Source organism: Rhinolophus ferrumequinum, chromosome 16 (genome assembly GCF_004115265.2).
Source record: "Rhinolophus ferrumequinum isolate MPI-CBG mRhiFer1 chromosome 16, mRhiFer1_v1.p, whole genome shotgun sequence".
NCBI lineage: Eukaryota > Metazoa > Chordata > Mammalia > Chiroptera > Rhinolophidae > Rhinolophus > Rhinolophus ferrumequinum.
Window position 1 is genome coordinate 23,282,499 of NC_046299.1, and position 13,246 is coordinate 23,295,744.

At 37.1% G+C, this 13,246-nt stretch overlaps 1 protein-coding gene across 13 annotated transcripts in view; it reads right to left on the bottom strand.

Annotated features, from left to right (window-relative positions):
• Positions 1 to 13,246, bottom strand: part of BTRC (beta-transducin repeat containing E3 ubiquitin protein ligase) — a 164,233-nt gene that overhangs the window by 21,150 nt on the left and 129,837 nt on the right. For all 13 annotated transcript variants that reach the window (XM_033130373.1, XM_033130372.1, XM_033130371.1 and 10 more), the window contains 2 exons: positions 6,393 to 6,624; positions 3,533 to 3,719 (listed from right to left, as the gene is read on the bottom strand). In XM_033130373.1, the coding sequence (XP_032986264.1) occupies positions 3,533 to 3,719; positions 6,393 to 6,624 (419 nt within the window). The remainder of the gene's footprint in view (positions 1 to 3,532; positions 3,720 to 6,392; positions 6,625 to 13,246) is intronic.

Genomic DNA, 13,246 nt, shown 5'->3' on the forward strand with positions numbered 1-13,246 from the left:
AAAGCTGTGCCAGTCAGCGGAGCCTAGCATCACGGGCAGGGGCATGCCTCTCTGTCACAGAGAACACTTTTCTAGTCTTCATTTCTGGGGGGTAAGGTGTCGCTGGCTCAGGCACCCCGACTGCTGGTGATCAGTGTAGCTATGCTTCAAAAGGAGCAATTCAGTTCATTTCGACAGAAAACAAAAGGATGACAGAGTGTCCCGCAGCAGGTACGGAAGGTGAAAAGAAACGCCTGAGAGCATTGTGCTGTCAAGTCTAAGGCACGGAATGGACTTGTACAGGTGTGTTCCTGGCTATGTACATACATACATGCATTTTACTCCCTTTCCTTGATTCCAGTTAGCAACATTTGTTAGCATCTCCTTCCTTATGACAGCACATCTCTGGAATACTCATATCCCAAGCTAGATCTTTGCTACAAAAAAAATCAGTAAATGGCAATCACTTCCTGCTGGGTAAAAAATTTAATTCCTCATCCTGAAGTTAAGAACCCACCAAACACGGTGTGGAAGCTAGTAAACCCCACTATGGGTGTACTAACTGCTGTTCTCACTGGCACCGTGCCTTGCAAAGTGGAGATAGGCAGAAATGCCGCTGAGTGTAATCCTGGCACCCGAGAAATCATGTTTTCTCTGGGCCAGTCATCCACTCCTCCCTCTATAGCTCCATTACAATATAATTAATTGTTTGATGTCTCCAGGAGCGCTTCTCCCCTGCCCTCTTCCTATTATACACCTTGAAAATTAGTTGAGAAAATTTCCTATCAGGAAGGTAGCTGGCTCTGACTTCTGTGTTAATACGGATAGGGGAATCTGCAATGAAGAAGCTAAAACAATAGTTTTCAAAGAGGGACAAACAGGAGCAAGAAACATGATACACCAACATAAAGAAAAGGGCAAACAAGACATTATGAAAAAATTCTGGCTTAAAGGTACTCTACTCTAAACAATCTTATTCTACAAACACATTGCAGACAAACAATAGATTTTTAATGAAGAGAATCTAAATCTGGTTAATAATTATAACTTAGTAATTTTAACTCCAACATCCTTTAATGAGGTAGGAATCACTACACTAATTTTACAGATAAAGAATAAATCTGGGAGATCAAGTAACTTGCCCAAGGTCACATAGCTGGTGAGTAGAGCTGAGATTTGAATCTAAGTCTGATTTCAGATTCCATATTCTTAACTTTATTATCTCTCAATGCCCACCATTCCTCAGAGAGTTCTGTCTGCCTTTTAATCTGGCAATTATACACAGGCACCCCAGGATTTTCTTCATATGCAATGAAACTATCTCTACATCCTAAAGAAAGAGAAATCAAATAAATCTCTGATCTCGTTTTCTACCACACTGTATTTACCAGGTCTTGCACAAGCATACTCCTTTCTTCAAAGGTGCTACAAAAAAGGGTGGCTAGGTATTGAAAACGGGTTTCTCCATCTATGTCTATGTTGTAAGCCAAAACCTTTTATGATGGAAGCTCTTTGACAACAGGGACCACTTCCATAAGAAATGCGTAGCACCTTTGGGAGTACATGATAAATGCTAAATATTAAATTCAGAATGTTATCATAAAATGTGATCTGCTGATTAAGAAAATGGACTTTTTCCAAATGGTCTTTTATTATACTTTTAAGAGTTAGCATTTTACTGAGCAGAGAGAGCACAGTCAGTATTATTCAAGAGAGAAAATGACAGTTCATGTCCTAGGAACAGACTGTCAAATTCACCAAGATATAAAATATAACAGCAAAGTAGAAGTTAAATCCAAAGCTTTATTAGAAAACTGTATTTACTTATTTATTTTTGGTTCGAGGAGATGGAAGAAAGTTTCAAAGACAGCATTTGGGGAAAGGCATAACAAAGACTTTTTTGACATAGTAGGCTTGGTAAGACAACTTGAAAGAATAAAATGAAAAACTGATCATAGACTAAATTTTTGTTTTTAAAGTCAGGGAGGACATTAACACAGGAAGAAAGGCAACGTAAAAATAGAAGCAGCCACAGAAAGTCAAGGGGATAATGGAAGAGGTTTTCGTGGGGTAGACAAATATTTGTATTTCATATCAAGTTAAGAAGATAAATGGGGCCAATAACCCCATTTATATTGGGGTTTCTTTTCTTTTTTTCTTTTCTCTTGTTTTCTTCCCCTGAGGGATACACGAATATTCCTAGCTGCCCTAAAATTTTCCCATGTAAGCAACTGCCTGTTCCATTCTAAGGCTGGTCTTGGCACGCTTAACAAAATAATGGACTTTGAATGCCATACGACTATATACTATTTTGTTTTCTTATACTGTAAAGAGGTTATTTCCAAAGTAGGAAATAACTTATGAAATATAAGGTTTCTATTTTTCTATATAGTGAAATAAGTGAGGATAAGAAAAACGTATTTAGAAGAAATAACAATATGCTGTCATTTATGCAATTTTTATATAACCAAAGAATTGCCTGGTGTTTACTTCCTTCAATGGAATTTGCGAGATATTTTAAAGTTTTCCTAGTAGCTAGAATGACAGAAATTTCTTGAAGCACTTGGTATAATATTTAGAGGTCATTTTGTTTATATTATTGAATTTCAAAAATGCAAAAAAGAAAGGGAGCCAACTATATTTTTATGAAAATTGCGAAGAAAAGCTGATACTCCATTCTTAAGTTTTGCATCTCTTTATGATCCAAGATAAACAATTGATAAAATTAATTGCTCAGGAGGATAACACTGAGCACATATATGCCTGCTGTGATATCTATCAACTATTATTTTATTTATGAAATATTCACACCTGACTTTCTTATAGTGACATTCTAGTCATCCTCTGAGAGCAAATTATATACTAAAGAAGATATCTTCCAGAAGTTCTAATGAAATGGTACCATTATGTGAAAAGAACAAAACTGGTGAAGTCTCAGGCTGCTGACTATATAACGCCTTAAGGAATACAAGATTAAGGAATAAAATCTTGAAAAAGTATAGGAGTCTTATGAAGAAACAATTATTTATACTAAATTCCATTTTTTGCTTTTTCTGATGGTTACAGTTCTTATTCTAGTTAGGCATAAAAATAATTTTGATCACAAAGGTGATAAAATATCACAGGCCTGGGCTAAAGGCAAGGACTCTTCTGAAGGAGAAAATAACTATTTGTTCTGGACTGTTTTAGGGGAAAGGTGGACCTGACAGCTTCTATGTCATTCAAAGTCATCTACCTGCCTTACAAATTGCCCATAGCCCTTCTTCAGGGTACTGTTTCTGCCCAGAGAACAGAATGCTTTGAATAGCTGGTTTTAGAGGACTGGTCAGTTTTTCATTATTTTTTGCAAAGTAATATTAATACACTATTATGTCATTTATGAGTGACTGGTCAGAAGAAAAACTGCTGAGTACATGAACAACTACTTTTTTTGTTGTCATTGTTATAAACTGTATTATATGATAAACGGTCTCATTGGTTGCCAACAATATTCCAATGACTCAATGGCCAGGTTCTGAAGCGCTATAAATAATAATAAAGTTAAAAGGCTCACCACCCTCTTCGCTCTGCCAGGCCTCTCCACAGAGAATCTGTCCTGACCATTCTCTCAATGAGCTTTTTCCATAACATGCCATCAGATGTCACTCGGTACCATTCCTTGCACACAAGTTCAGCAGCACATAGTGATTTGGCATCCAGGTATGACAGAATGTTCTCAGCAATGTGATCCAAACCCCGAGCTTTGGGTGGGGGGAGGAGGCAAGAAGAAGAACACAGGTGGAGAATGATTTTTTACAAAAGGTCCTTTAAAAGAAAACAGCATTTATTCTGATATGAAGGCACATCGCTGTCCCTAGTGTGGTCCAGTTTCTTTTTCAAACAGATTGGGTAAAATGCATGTCAATAATTTTTCCATAAGGTTACAGAAATGAACAGTATTTTCTATCTTCCTTTAGATAAGAAAGTTAAAGCCAACATCCAGCAAACCCCCCAAGACATTAAAAATAAAAAGGATTCCAGAAAACAATTCACATCTATCTGTATGGATTTCAGCACTAGGGGATGTTCTACGGATGGCATCTCAAACTCTGTGATTCAGACCCCCCCAAATCTCTATATTAGGTCCATTTCTCATTCTGTTTCTATTACTGCTGCAGTTCCAAAGCTGTTCAGTAAAAGAAATATCCTTTAAATGTACTGGGGGAGAGGCACTAAGTCAGAATGTGCTGGGTTATAGAATTTTGGGCATGCAGAAAGGAGAGAAGAAGGAAATACAGATTGGTATAGGAACATCCCAAGAGGAAAGACAGAGAAGTACGTTTAAGTTCAAGGATGAGTTTAATTTCAGATGTTTTAAAACAAACCATATTTGAGAACAGTTGCTGCCATAAAACCTAAATGACAGTTGACCAAAAATGAAAAAAATCCCAGACTATATAGATAACTTGGTTAGAATTTCAGAGACTATTTTGCAGGATGTACAGAAAAAACAGGGGAAGTAGATCTTGGGCTGTGTAAACTAGATAGCTTCCCAATTAAAATTCTCTACCACCCAAATTTGTACTGAGGTCTCTCAGAGGAATAGAACCTATAAAATAAGATGATCACACTAATAAACCTTTTGGCTGCTGTTCTAATTCACAAGTGAGACAAAAACATTCAAAATTATTTTTATTTACAGGCTACATAACACAGGTTTGCTAAAGACTCACATAGCACAGAAGGATACCTTTATACTTTGACTCCCTTAGGCACAGACTTAACAAACAGGAAAGAGAATATCACATTTCATTTTCTGCCTTTCCCCTGAATCATACAAAGACACACTTGGACACCATTAGCAACAATCCAAACGTGTGTAAACATTATTTTAATTATAAAGATTGTATGGATATCAGTCATATTTTTCAGCAGATTTGGAAAAGAAAGCATTAGATGGATCTTGTTTGGCTGGCATCACATGTTCATATTTAAGCATAAGCAGATGGAGGCATCCATCACCTCATTCTTATTAAAGGAACATAACTATATGCCAATTAAAGATATAATAATTAGTTCTTCATGCAAAATACAACGATGGAACAATTCTTGCATCTTTATAGTGAAACTTTCTACACCACCATAAGTTTCCAAAATCCACTCCGTGTTTTTAATGGCTGCCATCAAATTGCTCCTGATCTTTCACTATGTCCCTATAATAAGTCTTTGCAGGTAATTTCACCTAACACTTCAAACAAACCCATTACATTAATGGATTACAGGCATTTTTTGAAGTAGTTTGTTTTACTAAATGTAGCCAGATGGTATAGGTTTATAAGTTAAAATGCCTGTAAAGCATTAGACTGATGATTTAATATCTTATAAAGTGGTCAGCAGATACACACCAGGGATCAGTATTAGGCAAACGGTACACTGGTCTAATCAACGCCTGTTCATTCTTAGTGGTGTATGTTTGAGATAGGAGCATGTATCAGTGAATGGGGAGCGCACAGTCAGGTACACACCGGCTGTTTGCACAGTGAAAACTGTTTGCCTGTGGCTAAAACAAAATCCAGTGAGTGAAGAGGGGGTAAAAATTTATTCTACATAACGAAAGATACAGGTACAAATTCAGCTCATCTTTGTACTATGTTTTCTTTTAAAATGAGCTTTTAACACAGATGAGCACCTTCTATTTTCCTGAGATAGCATTTTCCTCAACACTGATGTCTGTGCAGTGCCCTAGATGACCATTAAGAATTCAGCAAAACCACCACAGCACCCTCGAAAGAAAAGTATTTTAAGTGTATGTGTGTGTGCATGCATATATGTTTAAGTGTGTCTATGTACATATTTAAGTATATATATTCTAAAAACACATTTATATCTCTGTATCTACACCTACATCTGTATCCGTATTTAGTTTACAATAGCTATTTGATTACTGCGCACAGTGAGATTGTAAAGCCTGGAATTTACATATTTAATGCCACAACAAAGCTCTTGAGATACCCTTCTTTCTAAAATATTCAAAAATGTTTCTTATTCATTCTTACAATTTAAATATTCTGGTGATAAGCTTGCTTAGAAATCCAAATCCACGTACATTAAGTTAACAGCTTGAAACTAAGACACATTATGAAAGACATCTCAAACCAAGTAACACCTTGGAGAAGATGTTACTGGGACTGGTGTGGGTAAAAACAGGGTAAATAGAAGAACAGGAGACAGGGAAAAGAGGAGTCTCTATTTCCAGAATTTGATTTTTGTTTTGTATTTATACCCCAAGAAGGTACGATGAAAGGACTCAGTTTGTAAAAATCAAGCCAATAAAAGACTTAAAAAGAGAGATGTATCGCTGAAGATCCAGTACCATTACCATTGAAACATATCTTCCAGGCAAATTAATGGCTCACAAACACCCGTAGACATACCTGGCAGAGCAGTTATGAAATCCCTCTGCAGCATAGGTTTCAGATACGAGTTTATGTGCCCATGTTGGTAATGACACATTTGGGATATAAGATGTTCCACAAATTCCACTTGATCGGACTCTGACCACTGCTCAAAATATTTGACACACAGTTCCTTTTCTTTTTCATAGCTTGCTGAGAGTTTCCGTTGCTTGGGCACAATCATACTGGAAGTGCCATTGGCAAGTTTTGTCTGTAGAAAGGGTGGATTAAAAGAAACACATAACAGTAAGTATCGAAAATAAGGGAAATGTATAATTTTCTGGTCTGGCATGCTATGTTATGTCTATATGATAGAGCTCACTCTGCTACTCTATCAGTAATTGGATGTTTGTGAACAGCAATTACATGGAAAGCCACAGAAATTCCACAGTAAGCTGGTAAATTAGGAATGCTGCTGGATAACCAGGCATCCATTTCCAAAAGTTCACAGGAAAATATTATTTGGAGATATACAGATGAAAACCGAAAGCTGAAAGCATGTTATTATCACTAGCAAGCAAGATAGCTAATTTGCTTTTCCTTGTCTACACATACACCAGTTACTGGACATTTATAGAATTACTTTCTCACAACTTAGTTTTTAATAGTCAAATAAGAAATCCTCCATGCAAAGATGAGCCAATGAACAATTTAAGTCTGGTACCTTTGGAGCTAAAACTTAAATAACATTTATATGCTTAATCTTTCCTTCCAAAAAATCCCAACTTTGCTGTTATCAAATTGATATGCCACAAAGTCTTTTTTATGGTTCAGTCGATAAATATTAATTGAGCACCTACAATGTGCCCAACACTGTCCTAGGTGTGAGGAATTCAACACTGAACAAAAATAACAATCTCTATCATCAGGAACAGCAGTTAAAAACCAAATAAATAAAAAAATATGATGTCAATAGTGCTACAAAGAAAAATAAAGGGGGATAAAGGGATAGAAAAAAACCGGTATGTTATCACAGGACCATTGTAAAATGGCCTCCCGAAGATTCCTGGCCCCTTACGTACATACTGCTTCTCTCACTTATTTAAGCAAACCCATAGGTATTGCTGTGATTTAATTAAAGCCCCAAACCAACTGACCTTAAGACTGGGAGATTACTCTGGTGGGTCTGACCTAATCAAATGAGCCCTTTAAAAGCAGAGTTTTCTCCAATGGGTTGCAGAAGAGAAAGGAGACCGTGTGACAAGCTTCTAGGAGCTGACAGCCAGTAAGGAAATAGGGACCTTAATTCTACACAGGCAAGGAACTGAATTCTGCCAATAACAGGCTGAGAAGAGGATTTCCCCCCAGAGCTTCCAGATGAGAACTCAGCCTGGCCAACCCTCTGAGCCAGGGACCCAGCCATGCTGTGCCAGACTTCTGACCTAGAGAACTGTGAGCTAATGGGTGGGTGTTGTTTTAACTTGCTACGTTTGTGGTAATTTGTTACACAGTAATTAAGAAAAACTCTAATATTGTTATTTAAGTCTAAGGGGCCAGAGATACTTTCCCTAAAGAGATGACATTTGAACTGAAACATGAAGGGAATGAGGAACTAGACATTTTGTGACATGAGGTAAGAATGGTCTAGGCAATAGGAATTTTGAGAGCTAATGTCTGAGGAAGTCTGTCTGGCCTGTTCAAGAACAACAAGAGGGTCCAGGGTGTCTGAAGCCAAGTGAGCGAGGAGAAATAAAGTTGGAGAAGTAGTCCAAGCCAGATCACCCAGGTCATTTGTGTGGTGGGAGCTAATCTCCAAAGAGGGCCCCAAACAATAACAACCCTCCCTGAACACAAATGCTGTTTCTCCCATCAAGAGGTGGAATTTGTCCTAGCCTTGAATCTGGGCTGTGACTAACAGAATGTGGAGAAAGTGACATTCCGGTGCTTCTGAGCCCAGGCAGCTTCTGCTTACTCCTTCTTAGAGCCTTGAACCATCATGTAAGAAATTCAGACTCCCTCCTGGAGAGTTAAGTCTAGAGGATGAGAAACTGCACATAGAGAAGCTCCTAGAAGCCTAACAGTGACATGATCTGTCACCTTTTAAAAGGATCACTGATGTATGGAGAATAGACTGTAGGGGATATGAATGGAAATAAGGAGATTAATTAAGAGACTACTTCATAGCAGTCCACAGAAAAGACAACAATCGTTTGGACTAGAGTGGTAGCTGCAGAGGTGGTGAGAAATAATGGGATTCAATGTACATTTTGAAGGCAAGGCCAACTGAATTTGCTGATAGACTGGATATGGGGTATGAGAAAAAGAAAGGATACAAGAACCCAAGTTGGAAACTGGGGAACACTAGAAGACTCAGAAATCAACGGAAACTTTTGCTAGTCTGAAGAAAGTTTTCTTTAGAGTATAGCCACAAAGTGATACAACTGGGTACTTTTCAAAATAATTTGATGAATCTTCAGCATATTTACCTGAGGCAATCCCATTTTGGCGGGGAAACCCATGTCACTATGGGTTGGCGGGGAAACCCATGTCACTAATGGTACATACCTGCCTAGGTATGTATATTCAATGTGCCATAAAACTTATCAAACTTGGATAATCAACTTCTGCTATTTAAGGCACAGGCTTGTCTTAATTTCTAAATGTTAAATCCTACATGCAGGCCTCTTTACAAATGATTCCTGATACACAGCTGAAAGTCCATTTTCAAGAATGACATTCATTAGCCATTCCATTTACACAGAAAGAGCTGACACCTGTAAACAGCAAACCCTGGTGTACAGAGGTGGATGTTTTCTGGCATAAATGCCACTGTTGTCTATGACACAGACTGAAAATGATTAATAAGCACCTTGTTGGACACAAGCCTACGGGGACTTCGTGGCTGCTTTTGGTGTAGGTTTTTTATTCGTATCTCAGAAAAGGAAAACTCATGAACTATGTAATAAGATTTAGAAAGCTAACAAACAGGTGGTTTTACAAGCTTGACCAAATGCCACTTCTCATTCCAATAACCAAAACGTCCCACTCCATCATATTTTATATATTTGTCCTTTGCCTTGTAAAAGGTGGAAATGGACCGGAGATGGATGCTAACCAGAATACTATTTTCTGGCTAAAAACCAGAAATGTCAGTAACAGAGAACAATAATCAGTAAGGTACTGAAATTATTCTGTTTATACCTTAAACAAACCAGCTGTTAATATAATCATGGGGAGTCGTGCTTTGATCGGTGGCTATCAGACTTATTAACAGATACAAATGTCTAAGGACCTCATAAGTTTGGTTATCCCACTGCAGGAGCTAAAGTTCAGTCAAGACTTTCTTATACTTTCAATGATCAAATCATAATGGGACCTAAAATATTTGACTATTAGAAATGAAGTAGAAACTGAGAGTTCATGTATTTACCGCTGGGTTACTCGAGCTGGTACATTTTAGTCACCACCACTCAGAGGATTTCCTTGTGAGGTAGAAAGACACACACTTAGATCCATCATTGCTTCAGATGAGTTACTCTTAACCACTACACCATATTGTATTGTTTTAAGAGCTTTGGCCCTAGAGTAGAAAGACCTGGCTTCAAATTCTGGATCAATTTATCAGCTGTGTGACGTGGAATAAATAACTTGATTTTTTTTCTGAGTCTCTGTATCCCTCTCCTGTAAAATAAGAATAACTACAGAATCTATTTCACTGGGTTTTTGTGAGGATCAAATAAAATAATCTAAGAAAAGTATGTTTAGCTCACCTGGAACACAGTAAAGTACCCAATAAATCAACACTCTTAATGACACTGTAACACTACTGGCGTTGGACTCTCCCCCTTTTTGAAAATACATCCTTTTCTCACTATGTAATACATATTTTTCCAGTTTAATTTTGATTGAGGTATAATATACATAAAAGTGCATAATTTTAAGTGTACGGCTCGATAGATTTTCACAAGGTGAACATACCCATATAACCAGCACCCAGATCAAGAAATGGATTATCAGGAGCCTCACAAACCCAGCCTGTGCTCCTTTTTCCAGGTCACTAGCCTCCCTAAGGGTAACCACTATACTCATTTCATTTAATTTTTTTTTTAAGGATGATGCAGCTCACAGTGGTCCATGAGGGGATTGAACTGGCAACATTGGTGGCATCAGCACCATGCTCCAACCAACTGAGCTAACCGGGCACCCTGAAATATATTTTTAAAAACTGTCTGCCTATACAATTTACAGTAGCATTAAAAAAATGTGACACTTAGGAATAAATTTAGCAACATGTGCAATACTTGTAAACTGAAACTACAAACATTGCTATGGGAAATTTAAAGACAAATAAATGGATATATTATGTTTATAAATTGGACTCAATATTTTTAAGATGTTCATTCTTTCCAACTGAGCTATAGAATCCATGCAATATCAATCAAAATCCCAGCAGGCAAGTTGACAAGCTGATTCTAAAATTTGTATGGAATGCAAACTTTAGCCAAAACCACCTTGAAAAACAAAAACAAAGATGGAGGACTCATGTTACTGAATTTCAAGACTTACAGTAAAGCAATAGTAATCAAAAAAATGTGGTTTGGTGTAAGGACAAACATGGATATCAATGGAACAGAATCGAAGAGGGTCCACAAACAGACTCACATATGGCCAGTTGATTTTTGAGAAAGGTACCAAAATAAGTCAATAGGGAAAGACTAGTCTTTTGAACAAAGATGTTGAAACAACTGGATATCAGTTTAGGAAAATGAACCTGTTCTTTGCTTTAGATCATATACAATAATTAGCGTAAATGGATTCCAGATTTATATGTAGAGGTAAAAGAGAACTTCTAGAAGAAAACAGGAGAAAATCTTGGTGCTCTTGGGATAGGCAATCACTTCATAGGTAGGGCACAAAAGCACAAAAAAAGTACAAACTCCTCTTACAAAAGAAAAAAAATAGGTAAGTTCGCATGTGTCAAAATTTTAAACTTCTGGTTTTCAAAAACACAGTGAAGAAAACAAAAATACAAATCACAAACTGGGAAAAATATTTGCGATATATGTATTTGATGAAGGACTTGTATCTAGAATACATAAGGTACTCTCAGAACTTGATAATAAGAAACAACCCTTTTTTTAATAGGCAGAAGATTTGAACAGATGCTACACACACACACACACACACACACACACACACACACACACACACAGAGTCCATGGATGGCCAGTAAGTACATGAAATGATGTTCAACATCATTAGTCACTAGGAAAATGCAAATTAAAATCACAATGAAACACTACCACATACTTACTAGAATGGCTAAAATTAAACAGACCAACCATACCAAGTTTTGGCAAGAATGATGAACAACTGGGTGTCTCACACATTGCTGGCAGTAATGTTTAATGGTACAACCACTTTAGAAAACTGGTTGACGGTTTCTTATAAAGTTAAACATATACTTACCACATGACCCAGCAATTCCACTCCTAGGTATTCACACCCCCCACTCCATGAAAACATATTTCCACACAAAGACTTGTATATGAATATTCATAGCTGTTTTATTCATAATAGTCCCAAATTGAAAGAATCCCAATGTCCATCAAGAGTTGAACTGATAAACAAATTGTAATATAGCCATACAATGGACTAGTACTCATCAGTAAAAAGAACGAACTACAGATACACAAAATGACAAAGAATAATCTCAAAAACATGCTGAACGAAAGAAGCCAGGCACAAAAGAGTACATACTTTATGAATCGACCTATATGAAACTCTAGGAACAAACACATCTAATTTCTAATGATAAAAACTGACCAGTGGTCACCTGGGGCTGGAATGTGGGGGTGGGACTAAGAGCACAGGGGAGTTTTGGGGGAAATGAAAATGTTCTATAGCTTGACTGCCACACAGGTGTATACATTTGCCAAAATTTATTGAACTGTATACTTAAAATGGATGTATTTTATTATATGTAAATTATCTTAATAAAATTGACTTTTTAAACTTCTAAGAATAGTGTTTTCCTAAGGATAAATGCCACTATAATTTAATTTCATTTGTAACTAAAATATTACATTTGTAGAGAACTCTGCAGATAAAGGCCTTTGTTATCAACCCTCTTCCTTCTATCATTCTCCCATACAGATTTTTCTACTAATGTCTAAAGTAAATGCAGCAAAATTTCAATTTGAGAACCTTTGAAAATCCACAAGGGCACAGTGAAAAAGTTCAATTATTAAAAAATCAAAAGGTTGTATATTAGAGTATATGGGAGAGAGGGTAATGGTTACTGGTGGCAATAGAATTGATTTGGCTTTCTCAACAAAAGCCTGATGACTCAACCACTACTGTTCAAGTGTCTAGGAAAGCTGACAAACAACCTCAGTTTAATGGTAACACTAACTTTCTGCCACCCCTGCACATCTCCTCTTCCGCTTTTCAGTTTACAATGAACAGTTATCTCCAAAAGAAAGAAAGAAGCTGTCAGGTGACAAGCACACAAAATGAAAGAACTTAAGTATTTATACGACTGTCCTCAGCGGCTAAGGGCTAACATTTCCCCCCCTGAAAACATATTACATGCATTGCTTTCAAAATTACCATGGATTTCTCTGAAGCTGCTACCAGGGGCCAGCAGGGGAAAATAACACACTTGCAGACACCAACTAGCCTAACCAACACACCACTGCAATATTAAGTATGCTGCATTTGCTAATTGTATTGTGTACAGATTGGAAGATACAGCATGGACTGGCTAAAGTTGATGGTAGAATGACAGATGTTTCTAGTTTGCATGCAAACCCTGCTTTATTTAACCACTAAGGAAGGGTGTGGTAAGTAGAGAAAGAAAATGTTCCAGACATAGGACACCATTTGGAATT